At 35.6% G+C, this 16640-nt stretch overlaps 1 protein-coding gene across 1 annotated transcript; it reads right to left on the reverse strand.

Annotated features, from left to right (window-relative positions):
* Positions 1–6134: 6134 nt before the first annotated feature.
* LOC132255080 (uncharacterized) lies at positions 6135–9955 on the reverse strand. The gene is made up of 6 exons (XM_059742727.1): positions 8693–9955; positions 8449–8617; positions 8083–8342; positions 7410–8009; positions 6520–7097; positions 6135–6435 (listed from the first exon to the last, which is right to left on the reverse strand). Exons 1-6 carry the CDS (start codon positions 9953–9955, stop codon positions 6135–6137), a joined length of 3171 nt encoding a protein of 1056 aa, XP_059598710.1.
* Between the last annotated feature and the right edge of the window lie 6685 nt (positions 9956–16640).

The raw sequence follows: 16640 nt of genomic DNA on the forward strand, positions 1-16640 counted from the left end.
TAATATCATTAATTGGAAATATATTGAATAATAACAAACAAAGAAATTTGTTTGTTACTTGTACATCAGAATTAAAATTTCTAAACACATGATATCATTATCTTTCAATTCATATTTTAATGTCTAGATTTGTCAATTAGCCCATTTGTTATAATTAAACCATAATTTTAAAATTTGAGATGTGACAAATTATTTAATAAAATCTTGATTTTAGAAGTTTTTGGAACTTAGGAAATAATAATGATATCCTCTAGAATTTTATGGCTTTCTTTCTTATACAAACACACACACACACAAAAAGTTCTTTTAAACTTTCTTATGACAAAATCCTATGTTTTAGTGTATCAGACTAAGCAAATGAATTTTATAAAAGTTAGGAAACTTTTTATTAAAATTTGAAAAAAAAAAAAAAAGTGTTTTGTAAAAATATACTAGAGGCTATTGAGTGCCCTCTATAGTCTTATTTGAGCATCCCTTGTTAGATGTTCAAAACGTCTAACATCTAACCCATTTTCCCTCTTTTTATACTAGTTGCATTCAAGTATCCAAAATTCACCTATAATGTACAATTACAACTAAAACATGTATTTTGGAATACTATTATTTTATTCCAATTTCAAACTTGAAACATAATAATTTGAGCATTGATATATTTTGTGTCTTCAATTCAAATATGTCAGTATAAAATTTAGTGATGGCAAAGTAGTTGTGAACAAATAATAATTGGAGTAAAATTATTAATTGAAACTAATACACTAATAATCTCCCTCTTTGAAGATTTTGGAATAAAAAAATAAAATTATAGTAGGAACCCTTAACACTTTCGAACTAAGATCCTAAAATCTCATTTAACTTGGTCCTAATTATCATTGAACAAAAGTAAATAAGACAACTTTGTTAATCTTCTTTCTTTCTTTGCATGAATTTGCTACTTGAAAAACACTCAATCAACAATATACCCTTGACACAGTGTGAGAATTAAAATTGAGTGTTTATCTAAATCAAAAGTTACTACCTCATGAATCTTAGAACAATGAGCACTATGTATCTTCTTTACATTCATGGTGCATTACTTCCATGTGCTCCTTACTGGATCACTTTAAAACCATATTGGGGCTTGATGCATGGCCCCCAAATTGTTGTCCTCTTTATTTTTTTCTTGAAATTAATGGTTGGAAAATTTATTTATTTAAGCTATCACAAATTTTTAACATACTTATTCGGTCGCAAATTGAATTGTTAGTTGTTTATATGTAATTATTTATTGAATATAATTGCAACAACAAATATCCATCGACGAAACTATTATTGCGATTGATTTAAACCATTGCAAATGGTCAACTAATATACTTTGTTACAAAAGCAATTTACCTATAAAAGAAAAAAAAAAAGTAAACTTTCATAAACATTTTTTTCTATGAAAATTATTACTCACTAAAAAAATGTTATTATAGTGGATAATAATATCACACATAATTTGTTCCAAAAGTAATTATTGTCTTATAAATATGAAATCTTTTCACTATATATAGTTGTATGATAAATATGACCTAGCCAGTAACAAAACAATTTTATGATTATATTTTTAGCTTCATACAATATTTATAGAGAACATTTTTTTTAATCATAATAGTTTTAACATTTTAATATTTTTTAAACTACTTTTTTTATTGTCCATTTTATAAAGAAATTAATGAAATATATATATATATATATATATATATATATATATATATATATATATATATATATCAATGATGAAAATATTGGTTTTTGTAGATATATTGGGAGATATCGGTGGATAGTCTAATACAAAAATCGGTGAGATGAGAATTAATAAAAAATTATGAAAATGTTGAGAAAAAAAATCTAAATAAATGATATAAAAGTAATAATATAAATTTTAAGGTTGTTTTATTAAAGAAATTTGTATATGTATAATATAATTTGCAACATCCAATAATAATATTTAAAATTTAAAAATACATTTTATAGAGATTTATCTAATTTTAATGTATTCAATAACATAAAAAAATGGTAACACATATATAAATATTTTTTATTCTAAAATGTGATAATTTTATTTATAAATTTATATTTATTTTATATTTAATTATTATACAAAATACACAAGAATTGAAATTAATTCATTTATAATCATTTTATTTTAAATAATTTATGATATATATAAAAAATATATATTAATTTATGCATGTATAATTTATAATATGTATTTATATTTATAAATCTTATATATATCTTTTATATTGCAAATAACAAAGTTGTCCAGGTCACATTGATTCCTTTCAAACTTGAGGTCATGAGTTCAATCCCTATAAACAACATCCAAGCCAATATTTAAAACTAGCAAAGAGTGTTGTGGTTAACCAACAACCAAGTCAATATTCAAATCCAGCAAATTAGTGTTTCCAACCAACTTGATTCATTGGTAATAGCGGTTTAAATCCATTGGATGGTCTGTCGTCGAAAACTTTCGATAGATTTCTCCAACACACCTCTCCTCGATTACCATGTGTTGAGATTATCCGTTGTTAAATATTTATTCCAATAGTGTATATCAATCAGGAAAAATAAAATTTCTTATAGTGTCCACAAAGCCTCTAGGAGGCTTCAAAGACTATGTGGATGAATTTTCATATTCCAAGCGTGTTTTACAATACAAATGGCAAGTCACTTAGATTTAAATTTTACTTTTGAAAAACAATTAATATGATAAAGCATTTAAAAGACCAAAAGCAAGAAAACATTTTACAAATTAAATTTTTTCCTCTTTAAATTAAATTATTGTAACATTCAATATCTTTAATTTAAAATAAATTTCATTGAAAAAGGAACTTATAGTATACTACTTAAACATCATCAGAATTGATGAATACGTATAATTATACCCTATGATCAAAGAAGGCTTAGTCATCTCAATTCTTGGAATTTGGTTAGTTGTTATTAAAAGGGAGAATTATATTTTTTGGGTAGATGGGCCCCTAAATTAACAAAAGGTTCATGTAACTCTTCAAATTGATCCCAAGACCCAATGAAAGTATGGAAATTGAGTTGAAGGATATTATCCTTCAGTATTTTCAAAAATGCCCTTTGTTGATTTTGAGAAAAAAAAATTAATATTTTTGAAAAATACTTTTATTTAATTTAATATTTAAAAAAAATACTTTTATGTAATTTAATATTTTTTAAAATACTTTTATTTAATTTAATATTTTTTTAAAATAAATTTATTTAATTTAATATTTTAAAAAAATATTTAATTTAATATTTTTTTAAATACTTTCATTTAATTTAATATTTTGAAAATAAAATATTTAATTTAATATTTTTGAAAACTACTTTTATTTAATTTAGTATTTTTGAAAAAAAAATTATTGAAAAAAAATTATTTAACTTAATTTTATAAAATATTTTATATGTGTTCTTAAAGGGTATATTTGTCCGTTACTATTTCATATCCTTCAACTCAATTTGAAGAGTTACATGGACCTTTTGTTAATTTGAGGGTCCATCTACCCCCAAAACATAATTCTCCCTTATTAAAACTAGGATTTTTACTTAAATAATATTATTTTTTTAAAACAATATTTTATGAAACCCTTATAAAAATATATACAACACTTTTAAATCGATGCTTGAAAAAAATTATTTTAAATTTGAAAATGTTCTTTTCAAAAAATGATATCTTTTTAATTGATATTTTATTTTTTCATCTTTTTTTAAAAAAAATTGATTTACATTTCAAACTATGATGATTTTAGAAAGTGTTTATAATATTTCTATTACTTAAAAAATAAAAATTTCTAAGTGTTGCAACTTGCGAAGACTATAAATACTTCATGCACTCTAAAACAATTTATGAAAGTGATTCCAGGATTATTTTACTCGATAAAAGAACATTGAAATTGCACATGTCAAACAACATTGTTTTAACAATAAACAAACTGATATCATCAAACCAAGAAACCCTAATCTCCCAAGGAATCGCTGATGGGAAGCAATTAAAGCGAGAGGTAAATGTCATCTCATATGAAGCATCAGGTGCAAGTACGCTTGTATCTATCACATGGTTCTTTCGGTTTACCATTTTGGTTATTCCCTTCTGGGAGGCAATCTCTATATGCCTGAACTTGTCCACAAGGCACAGCTGCTGACTTAGGGTCGGAAGCTCCCCCAGTTACAGCTTCTGCAGGATTAAGCAGCATCCTCCTGCTTGTTTCAGACGCCATCATAAACTCCTCTTCCAAATTTATGTCTCCAATGAGGCAATCATCTTGGTCGCCATCGCAGCTGCTGTTGCTAGGATTGTTCTTCGTACTTGACGTGGCTCTACATATATTTGCGTGGAGCAGGATCATCAGAATGAATATGGATGCCAGCGAAGGACCTCTCCTGACTTTGATTCCCATCTTTTCTGCCAGCTGCATTGGCCTGTTGCAGAGGAAAAAAAAATAGTTTCAAGAGATATTTAAAGCAATTACAGCCCTACTTGCTATGCTACCGTGCAGATGAGCCAATTGTCGGCACAACAAGACATTCATTTTCTCGTTACTCCATTGATTTGCCACTTTTTTTGTGAAAATAATAATAATAATAATAATAATTCATGAGGCTGTACAATTATAGTCTTAAGTTATTCCCCAACTGATTTCTCTGCAATCCATTATGTGGGTGGCCGGCTATGTTTTTCTCTCTTTTTATGATATTAATAAGTTTCACATGCCATGTCGTGAGCTAATTAATACTATATACCAACAGAAAATAATTATACATAAATTAATAACAGTATAAATACAAGAAACAGGTCTGAAAATCACAATTAAAGTGACCTACTAAATCGACTATCTTATTGCAAGTCAACCAGCAAGATATGTTCATCCGTACATTGCTTTTCATCATTTGGAAGCTTTCCAACATAATAGCTTCTTTAGGTGGCTTCCCTCATCAAGCAGTCCTTGCAAGAAGCCGATTAAAAATCTTGTTCTGCAAATAAGAATGGCATAGGGCCAATCCTTGATAGTTAGTGCCAGTTAAAATGAAATGCAAATAAAAAGACGAAAAAACCTTTCTCGGTATAAATTTCACCTCTATCATAATTAAGAGTGAAAGAAAGAAAACATCAATCAATTGCTTGATTGATTCTAGGCTTAAATGTAATAGTTTAGTTTCTTCACATGTGACTAGAAGCAACTGGCACACCCACTGATACGTTCTGCCTACAAATTGACCGGTTAGCACAAGGGAACTCTTCGAGCGAGTGTCAGCTCCAATATCTCCAGAACGAAGAAGGGAGAAAACAGAGAAAAGGTTGAGCAGAAAAAGGAAGAATAAGGAAAAGAGAAAAAAAAAGTTCAGATCCCAAAATCTCATAGCATAATTCATGCAGACCTCTCCCAAGAGTTTTATGCCTTCTCTTGGGAAAATCAAAACCAAAGCGACACAACTGTCTAACAGAATTGGTTACAACCAGAAATAGTAAATTGTAGGAAAAATAAAAAAAACAAACCAAAAGATAAAACCGGAGCTTCACGTCCCTTTCCTTACACGACGTAGTCGTTCATCCAAGTTGGCGGTTTTCTGGGCCTGCATGGGCCTGAGTTGGACTGGGCCTTGGAATGCTTGGTGACTAGCTGAGTGGCAGCATTGGGCTCTTCCATGGGAGGTACTTTAGGTGTATTGGGCTCTTCCACAACGGATGCTTCAGTTGTTTGTACATGTTGCTGTAAAGGGATGGCCACGAATGTATCATTCCCCACTCCATGAAAATCGACCTTGTCCTCAAGGTGGTAATCAGGGTAAAGTGTGCAGAATGCAACAAAATCTTCCCAGGTTGCTTTCTCAGGGTCACTGGCGGTCCACTGCACCAGAATTTGTTGGACTTCTTTTCCCTGTCGGAGAATCGTTCGAACAACACAAATAGCCGCTGGTACTAATAGAGGATGGATGCCCATAGTTTCGGTCGGGAGTGGATAGACTTCTTCAGGAACGGGTCCTCGAAAAGGCTTAAGGGCAGATATGTGAAACACGGGATGGATCTTGCAGCCACTGGGTAATGCTAAACGATAAGCGACGGCCCCAATCCGCTCAAGCACTTGGTACGGTCCATAATACCGTTAGGCCAATTTTTGGTAGGGACGATGAGCTGCGGTAGTTTGCCGATACGGTTGTAAGCGAACAAGAACCATATCTCTTACTTCAAGCTGCAGGTCGTGCCGATGTGCATTGGCCTTTTGCGTCATCCGGTGTTGAGCTTGACATAGATTCTCCTTCAAAGTACGGAGCAAGGCATCGCGCTCCACAAGTGCCTCATCGAGGGCTTGGATTGAAGTAGAGCCCTGGGTATAAGCCGGAATGATCGGAGGGGGACGTCCAAATAAGGCCTGAAAAGGAGTCATTTTGAGTCCACTATGATAACTGGAATTATAACAAAATTCAGCCCATCCGAGAAAAGAGATCCACGAGTGTGGCTTCTCATTCGTGAATGCACGTAAGTACTACTCTAGTCCCCGATTGACGACTTCGGACTGCCCGTCCGTTTGTGGGTTGTAAGTCGTACTATGGCGCAAGGATGTACCGCTAAGCTGAAAGAGTGTCTGCCAAAATTTACTCATGAAGACGGGGTCACGATCGGATATGATTGAACTCGGAAACCCATGAATCTTGACCACAATTGCCACAAAAACTTCCGCTGATTTGGCGGCTATGAACTGAGTTGGCAAAGCCCCGAAGTGCGCTGACTTGGTGAGACGGTCAACCACTACCATGATAACTATAAAATTGCGGGAAGGGGGCAGGTTGGTAATGAAGTCCATGGTGACTTCGTCCCATACCAACGAAGGAACTGGGAGTGGCTGGAGGAGTCCAGTTGGGGCTTGGGTTGAATACTTTGTCTGTTGACAAACTAAGCATGCTGAAACATATTGCTCCACATCTGCCCACATGCATGGCCAATAAAAAAGAGTAGCCAAGCGAACCAAGGTACGTTTTACTCCACCATGACCCGCGAATGGGGTAGCATGAAACTCATGCAACAGTAGGGCCTTTAAGGAAGAGTTGGGGCTGATGTAGTATCTATGCTTGAAGAACAACAAGCCATCATGAAGGGAATAGTCCGAAGAGAGGGAACCCGTCGTGAACTGTTGATGAAGGGAGACTAAGTCCGGGAGTGTAGAGTTTTCGTGACGAAGGGTGGTCAAAAACTCTAAGGAGGGGTGGCTCGAGAACGGCAGACATGAAGGCGCAAATAGCGCAGGCTATTCTAATTCCTCTTCATGGACCCGAGACAAAGCGTCCGCTGCTTGATTAGCACGCCTCGGCTTATATTCGATCCGAAAATGGTAGCCCAACAACTTCCGGATATAAATCTATTGATTTGGAGTTTGTACTACCTGCTGCAATAATTCTTTGATGCTTTTGTGATCCGTTAGGATAATGAAAAACCTGCCCAATAGGTATTGGTGCCATTTGTGTACTGCCTCAGCAATGGCGTGAAGTTCCTTGAGGTATGTTGATGAAGCTTGTAGGCGCGGACCTAATTTCTTGGTGAAATAAGAGATTGGGTTACCTGCTTGCATGAGAACGGCGCCTATTCCCACATTAGACGCGTCAGTTTCGATCACGAAGGTCTCATTGAAATCTGGCAACCGTAAAACTGGCGCTGCAACCATTGCACTTTTCAGGGCATCAAAAGCCACGGTAACCTCTGGAGTCCAATTAAAAGCGTCTTTGCGTAACAAATCCGTGAGCGAAGCCGCGATTGAAGCATAACCGTGAATGAACTGCCGATAATAGCCCGTAAGGCCGAGGAAACCTCGAAGGTGCTTCAAGGTGCGGGGTATGGGCCACTTCATCATGGCATCGAGTTTTTGCGGATCGGCACGTACCCCGCCAGCAGAAACTATGTGTCCCAGATACTCAATTGTCTCATAGCAAAAGTGGCATTTGGAGAGCTTGACGTAAAAACTACCCTTGTGAAGGCAAGTCAAAACCTGCTCCAGATGAGTAACATGCTCAGAAATAATAGTGTTGTAAACCAGAATATCGTAAAAAAAAAACGATTACAAACTTGCGCAAGAATGTAGCAAACAACTGGTTCATTGTGGCTTGAAAAGTGAATGGGGCATTCGACAGCCCAAAAGGCATGACAAGAAATTCGTAGTGGCCCTCATGAGTCCGAAACGCTGTTTTATAGACGTTCCTATTATGTACCCTGATTTGGTGGTAACCAGCCCGGAGGTCCAGTTTGCTAAAAATAGTAGCGCCTCCTAGTTCGTCTAGAAGCTCGTCAATGGTTGGAATCGGGAATTTATCTTTGATCGTTACTGCATTGAGAACGCGGTAATCGACACAAAAGCGATAGGTACCGTCCTTTTTTTTTAACTAATAACACCGGAGAGGAGAAAGGACTTTGACTTGGCCGAATTATACCTTGATCAAGCATCTCTCGAATTAATTTTTCCATCTCATTTTTTTGGAAGTGTGGATATCGATAAGGACGAACATTCACTGGCTTTGAATTAGGAATGAGATGGATCTTGTGGTCAATGGTGCGGTACGGGGGAAGGCCTGTTAGCGGAAGGAACAGGTCACGAAATTTCTACAAAGTAGTAGAGATAGCCACGGGCAAGGTATTGGGAAAAATAAGTGTATTCTCTTTGGTAACCAAAGAGACAGTTTCCAACTCTTCTGTCGCTAGTGGCTGCAAGGCAAACATGCTGTGGACATTTGAACTGTGGATCAGTGCCTGAAATTGATTAAAAGTAATCAAGCTAGAGGACTGGTGCAAATCCCCATGGAGAATGATCGGACGCCCTTCCCAACAAAACTCCATTGACAGAGCTGCATAATCATGGGCAACACGACCCAATTGTTGCAGCCATTGAATACCAAGAACGACGTTAGGTCCTTCAATTGGTAGGATAAAAAGATCTAAGGGAAACACATTCCCTTGCAACGTCAAAGCAACTTGGGGGCAAGTGTGCTGGCAAATTAAATAATCTCCATTGCCAATGTAAACTCGAAATTTAGGAGTTGGCTGAATAGGGAGGCCCAAATGCTCCACCAGAGCCGGTTTAATAAAATTGTGAGTACTACCACTGTCGATGAGCACATGGAAGCGATGAGACCCAAACTCACCAACTACACGCAGGGAGCGAGGATTACTTTGGCCTGCCAAGGCATTGAGGCTGGAAATGTCACCCGTGACCAAGTCCTCGGCCGGTTCGGTCGCCACGCCATCATCATCTGTATCCTCATCAATATCATCCGTTCCCAAAAGAAGCAAAAATTTGCTGCGACAACGATGATTAGCAGAATATTTTTTGTCACAATTATAGCATAATCCCTTTTCGCGCTTTTCTCGTAACTCAGTAGGGGTGAGGCGACGAATAGGTAAAGCAGGGGTCGGAGCTATGGGTGGTGTTTGCTTATGCCCGACCGTTGTCGGTGGTGAGGCCAAAGCGGGGGTGGTTGTTTGAAACAGGCTCGTCGGAAAGGCCGTTACAGCATGTTGTCTAATGGAACTCACCGTGGACGTGTTGGCAGCATTGGAAGAGGACCACTTATGCCAAGGGCGAGCGCCCTGCTTGATCTCCTCACAACGAGTTTCATAGGCTCGAGCTAAGGCAAAAGCCTCCATCAACGTGGACGGCCGTGAGAAAAGTAGCTCACGACGAATATCCGATTTCAAGCCGGTAATGAAAAAACTAATCAACAACGGCCCAGAAATTCCCGTGACTTTATTCATCAGGTCCTCGAAGGCCGACTGAAATTCCGCCACAGTCGAAGTCTGAGTGAGCTTAGAGAGATTACCTTGATGGTCTTCATAGAGGGAAGCTCTGAAACGGTGCTTCAGACTGAGTAAAAATGCCTTCCACGAAGACAACAGATTATTGGCCTTCATCCATTGATACCAACCTGCTGCCGGACCTTCCATATGGAAGGAGACAATCCGCAATCAGAGCGGCTCAGGTGTTCCATGAAAATCAAAAAATTCCTCAACGCGAAATACCCACCCATGTGGATCGGTTCCGTTAAACTTCGGAATCTCCATTTTCATAAAAAGTAAGGCAGTGGCTAACTCATTACCTCCAGCACCCATCTCAGTAACAAGCGGCGAGGCCGGTGGAGGACCCAGAAGACCCGCAGACGATCCCGACGATCCACGAAACTGAGAACGAAACTCCTCCAGTCACGAATCCACAGTAGACATATATTGTTGGAGTATTTGATGAAACGACACCGTTTGGCTCTCAAATTGAGCTTCAAATTGATCCTGCAATGCCTTAACCGCTGAAAGCACATCCGAGTCCGCCATCAAAGGAGTCGATGAAAGCACTAATTGATACATTCTTCCTGCAAATTGACCAATTAGCACAAGAGAACTCTTCGAGCGAGTGTCAGCTCCAATATCTCCAGAACAAAGAAGGGAGAAAACAGAGAAAAGGTTGAGCAGAAAAATGAAGAATAAGGAAAAGAAAAAAAAAAAGTTCAGATCCCAAAATCTCATAGCATAATTCATGCAGACCTCTCCCGAGAGTTTTATGCCTTCTCTTGGGAAAATCAAAACCAAAGCGACACAACCGTCTAACAGAATTGGTTACAACCAGAAATAGTAAATTGCAGGAAAAATAAAAAAAACAAACCAAAAGATAAAACCGAAGCTTCACGTCCCTTTCCTTACACGACGTAGTCGTTCATCCAAGTTGGTGGTTTTCTGGGCCTGCGTGGGCCTGAGTTGGACTGGGCCTTGGAATGCTTGGTGACTAGCTGAGTGGCAGCATTGGGCTCTTCCGTGGGAGGTACTTTAGGTGTATTGGGCTCTTCCACAACGGATGCTTCAGTTGTCTGTACATGTTGCTGTAAAGGGATGGCCACAAATGTATCACCCACTCTAGCATGGTAGCAAAAGAGTAAATAAATGAAAGATTAGAGTTTAACATGAAATAGAAACTTAAAAAAATGTGCAACCAAACTTGTAAATAAGTAATCATAAATGGAATCAGATTGGCAATTATCTTTCTAAACTTCAAACGGGTCAACAGACGTAGATTATTCAAAATACTGGCTTAGTATAGTTTGTTCATATCCCCAGTCAGCATATGTTGTTCTAGCCTGCAATGCTACTTTTATGTGGTGGTTACTTCTCCAATGAAAGACTAAAAGGCTAGTAAGTAGTTTTATTGAACCTGAAACTAGCATTGGGCTAAATTTGACGATCAAAACAAACATAATGTAGAGAACTTTGGAGGAGAATTGATGTGAAGAGCAATATGGGAATGATGGATACATATGAATAAGTACTTAACTACAAATGTTGCATCCCATAATTACAAATGCTTTCTAAGGTCAAACAAATTATCCCAATTAAAAAAGAAAAATACATAATTTATATTCACAAAAGAACCCATCTCTATTCAACATTTAAGATTAAATTCCTAGTTAACTAAAGAAAAGCTATGAAAATGACAACCTATTCATAGTATTGAAGGGATCTATCCAGTCCACTTTTCTTTTTCGTTCTATGAAGGTGGCAACTTTTCACTAACACCAATGACTTAAGGAACTTGTGTAATTTAAGGAGTCTCTAAATTAATTACAACATATTATCCTTTATATTGTTATGTATGTAAGACTAATATAGATGTCCAATTTTCTCTTTGATATAAATGAAGTGGCTTAACGAAGATTTAGGAAAGAGACCCTTCAATTGAAATTAGACAAATGCCAAAAAGGAAAGAGAGCAAGGCACTTAAATATACATATATTAGGAATTTTATGCAAAGAATAAGATGTCGAAATCACACAGTGTCAAAGTAAGAATGCCTTGTTCATATGATCAAACTCAATCACATCATCTTAGAGGCATAGATGAATGAACATATCATTAAGTTCTTGTCACCTTTGTGAAACTAAGGTTTGGTTAATCTCGGTTTTGATGATAACAAAACAATGTTTAAAACTAATGATTATATTTCAAGTGTAATTAGGCAAAAAGATTTTCAAAGTGGCAATCTCAAAGACAAAATCAAGCCAAAGGAAAATCAATAAGAAAAAGAAGACCTCAAAGAGAAGTGTTTTTCAAGACCTAAACTTCATAGGATCTCTTTGTAAGGTTGTTGGTGTGCTAAGTTTTTCATATATTATATTCTTTATTTATGCACTAAAATCATCCAAGAGTTATTTTGTTTTAAATCCTTAAAAATGGATAATTTCATGTTTTCAACTAAAACTTTCTGTCAAATGCTTTCCAAACTTGTTTAAAGGGGTTTTAAGTTATGAAAAAAAAAAATGGTTATTGAGCCAAAAAGGGCTCAACCGGTTGCACCAGATGAGGAATCGGTTGACCTGTTTAGCTCAATCGATCAAAGAGTGCAAAAAGCTTTTCTTTCTTCCAGAACGCTTGTTCAATTGGTCAAGGGGCGATCGAGGTCCAATAGTCACCTGTCATGCATTAAATGCTAACGGCTAGTTAACCAGTTGAACTGGAGCTCGATCGAACAAACCCCCAATGGCTAATTTGGAATTTTTTTCTATAAAAAGGCTTCAATCTTCATTGTTTCAAGAGTTTAACTTTCATAAACATTTCTTGAATATATTTGAGCCTTGGGAGAGTGCTTTTTAGTGCACCATTGTTCTAAAACTTGCATATCATTAGTGCACCTTTCAATCCTAGTTTTTCTTGTACATTTGAGCCTAAAGTTTTGTACTAGAATTTTGTGAAATTATTTCTTATCTTCATTTGTCAATCTTTGAGAGGAAGAATCTAAGTGTGAGGTATCACTTAGGGATTCTCAAGTGTGAGGTATCACTTGAAGGTTATTTAAGAGTGAGATATCTCTTGAAGATTGTAAAGGGTGCTTGGATTCAAAAGTCTAAAAGGGTGAATTGGAACCATAATTCAATTGTATTGTTTGAAAGCTTAGTTTGGAAGCCTTGAATTAGTGGAACCTCAAGCTTGGGATTGAAGTTAAAGGAGAGTGGACATAGGCTGGGTTGCACTGAACTACTTTAAAAATCTTGTGTTTGCATTCTCTTTTTCCTACTCTTTTACTCTATATGCAATTGTCTTTATTTTATTTTATTATATATTTGCATATAATTACCTCTTGCATTCACAAAATTTAAATTTTCAAAAAGAGACCATCACCCTATTCTCCTCTCCCCCTTTAGAATGATTACCTTAGGTTAAATTAACCCAATTTTTCTAACAACCTTTATGGGCACTTGAGAATGGAAGGGTTTTTTTTTTTTTTTTTTTTTGTGTAACATACTGCATGGAATAACAAATAACCAACCTACTCACCTGATATAGAAGAATAGGTCCTTCATTTTCAAATATGGAACCTTAAATAGAAGAACTTAATAGAACTTAAATAAAAGCAAGTCTAACATTGGTAAGAGAATCTGATACATATATGGTATCAATAACTTTTTCTCCTTTCTAATATGGGATATCATAATCATTCTCTCCTTATGTAAAGACAATTCGTTCATCATGTCTCATATAATTGTAAGGCCAAACAAATAGACACCTATTGTTAAGCCAAATAAGCAAGGATTCACATCAACATCAAGGATCAATTTCGATACCATCAATAACAACCCACTTTCCCTTGTACATATTGTTTGCTCTAAACCCAATGGGCTCTCACAACTTAACATGTTTACATGGTTAAAAGAAATTTTTACATATATAATGTTAAGAACTTTTTCCCGTATCCAATATGAGATATCGCAATCACACCCCCATTTAGACAAATCTTCATTATGTCCCATGGAATTGAAGAAAAAATAGGGTTAGACATATAAACACCTTTTACGGGGTCAAAAAAATAAAGTCTCATACTAGGATTGAGGATCCACTTTAATATCATTTGTTATTACCAATGTAAATACTATATACTCTGAGCCCAATGGGCTCTCTGATTTGAGCCAAAATATGTTCTCCAATGGTGCACACACACACGCACACACACACACACACACATATATATATATATATCATGATTTATGAAATATTAAAAGCTCAAATCATCCAAATTAACTTAAATTGATGCTAAGACCCTAGTTATGGATCCAACTTCTATTTTGAGCCTAATTCTAGGTTTCATGGATGAAAAAATTGATAAATGCAAAAGTCATTATCAACCAAGGAAGTAAAAGAGGGTTAAACATGCATAATTGAGATATTCGAGACTTATGAACCATGAAAAGTCTAAGTAAGGGTGTATTGTCCAAGTTTTGGGCATGAAATACTAGCAATGAACATTATGGAGTGATATAAAGGGCAAGCAACCATAATGGAGGAGGTTTAAAGCAAATGCAATCAAGTTCATATGGAAATTTGGAACTCAAAACCTAGTAGTAGCACATATGTTGACTCTGAGGTTAAATCTAAAGCATTTCTCAAGATCAATTTTGGGCAAGCTATATCATTTCAAAACTCAGGAAATCAAGAGTCTAATGCTTCAAATAATGTTCAAATAGAAGTTGAAATGAGAAAGTTATGCGGATTTGAAGCAAATTGGGCATAGAAGAATGTTGAGTTTGAAAGTGATACCTTGAATTTGAAATAGTTTTTGAAAATTTATAACTCAAAGGAATGCGAGGTTACTTTTGGCAAAGGCTGAGTCTGAATTTCCTTACCTATTTTCGATAAAAGGCACACTAAAAACATGGTAATCATGAATAGGTAGTGAATGAGATCAAAATTAATAGTGAATTTCGAATTCACCATGGTGATTTCAAATTGGTCATTTTTTCTCCACTTATTAGTTCAAAAATGATTTGGAATTCACCCTAATTTCGAACGCAACCACTAGTGATCGAATTTTAAGCTCTCAAAAAAGTCAAAACGAGTTGCAAATGCCTTCATCCAAGTCAAAATGCATGTTATTGATTTAGAACTCGTAATAGTTTAAGTCTTTTAGGTTGTCTATGACTTTTCTTTATAATAATTAGTCAGTGGAAGTGTGTCACGTGTTAGGTTATTAAATTTATTATATGAACTCTTTTAGTTTTAGTTTTTTTAAGAAGAAACGAATAGATGATAGGAGAAATAAAGAGAGAAGGAGTTGAGCTCTCCTCTTGAAATTCTTAATAAAGTTTTAGGTTTCTTTTCTTTTATTTTCTCTTTCTTCCATCTTTATATTTTATTTTCTTGGCAACCAAACAAGGATTATGAGGAGAAATCCCCCATCATGTTTAATAAGTTAATTGACCTAAAGATGCTAACATGAAGATGAAGAATCCCAAGAAAAGCAACAAGAAACAGTAATGTATTGAATGGTTTGATTATATTTTCAAGTTTTACTTGGTAGGAATTAACCCTTTATGTTATATTACCCTAGATAAATTACAATGGATTCTTATCAAGATACTAGTGATTCTTGAGAAGACCTTGATCACTAGTTATTATAATTTAATTCTCATGTTAATGAATCTAAAAGTCGAATCTACATAGTTGGATATAGGCTTTTGATTGAATAAAATTGAAAATCAAATTTAAATTTCATATTTTAATTGGTTTAAGAGATTTTTGTTTCAAATATAAAAATTTATTGAGATTAATGAATGGTTGGGTTATAGATTATGTCCCTTTAGTTCTATCCTTGTGAGTTATGTTAGGGAATGATATGGTAGATTATTACTCAATATTAGTGATTTTTGGTAACTCTTAATCATTAGTTATTCTGGTTTTCTCTAACATTATCTGCCCCAAAACATAGCTATAAGGAGTAGGAAAGGTTAAGAAGCCAAACCTTAAACCCATAACCAATCTCATTCACTTGATAATTTTAAGAATCTATTTTAAAAATATTGATTACTACTCAAAAAGTGCTATTTTGTAGATTGTAATTAACTCTTTTAAACACTCTTGAGTAGTAATTATTACCTTTTAACTCAATTGACATGTTAAGGACCCTTGCAATCGTTTCTAATCAAATTGTGTTAAGTTTTGGTGTTTTTGATAGCTTTTAGCTACACCAAAGCAATCCAAGAATGAGGGAGAGCTGTATATAGTTCATGGCAAAGCTTTTGGAAGCTCAAATTAATGAAGAACCAAGCTTTGGAGCTCCATAGCCCTTTGCCAAAGTCGTTCAAAGTATGCAAGGAAAGAACAACGGAGAGAGGAAAAACAGAGTGAAGAAAATAGAGGACAGCAGATGCAGTCTTCTTTCACACTTTTGGAGCACTTCCCGAAGTCCATTTTCTACATTCTATATACCATTTCAAAGCTTAGGAAGTCAAGAATCCAACTCTTCAAACGGTGTACGAATTGGAGCTGAAATGAGGAAGATATGGCCTTCTCAAGACAACTACATCCATCTCATTTCCATCCGGGTAGGAATTCCATCAGGGTAGAAATTCCATCCGGGTAGGATTTCCATCCGGGTAGAAATTCCATCTGGCTGCCGCCATTTCCATCCGGATGTATCACATCCGGAATCAGGCTACCGCCACTTACATCCGGCGCCGCATCCACCCCCGGATGACATCCGGAATTCAGGATCCGGATGGGAAAGGAGGCATTTCAACTTCATCCGGCAGACATATCCGGATGGGAAAGGAGGCGTTTCAACTTCCTCGATCAGCCATGTCCGGATCCTCCATGGCGT

This window comes from Vitis vinifera, chromosome 14 (assembly GCF_030704535.1).
Source record: "Vitis vinifera cultivar Pinot Noir 40024 chromosome 14, ASM3070453v1".
NCBI lineage: Eukaryota > Viridiplantae > Streptophyta > Magnoliopsida > Vitales > Vitaceae > Vitis > Vitis vinifera.

Excerpts from the sequence above, each read along its gene's own strand:
- LOC132255080 (XM_059742727.1), bottom strand. The coding sequence starts at position 9,955 with ATGGAAGGTCCGGCAGCAGGTTGGTATCAATGGATGAAGGCCAATAAT. Across the intron at positions 8,343-8,448 it reads TCGAGAGATGCTTGATCAAG|TAACGATCAAAGATAAATTC; the intron begins GTATAATTCGGC and ends TTCTCAATGCAG. Across the intron at positions 6,436-6,519 it reads GTCGTCAATCGGGGACTAGA|TTATCATAGTGGACTCAAAA; the intron begins GTAGTACTTACG and ends TTATAATTCCAG.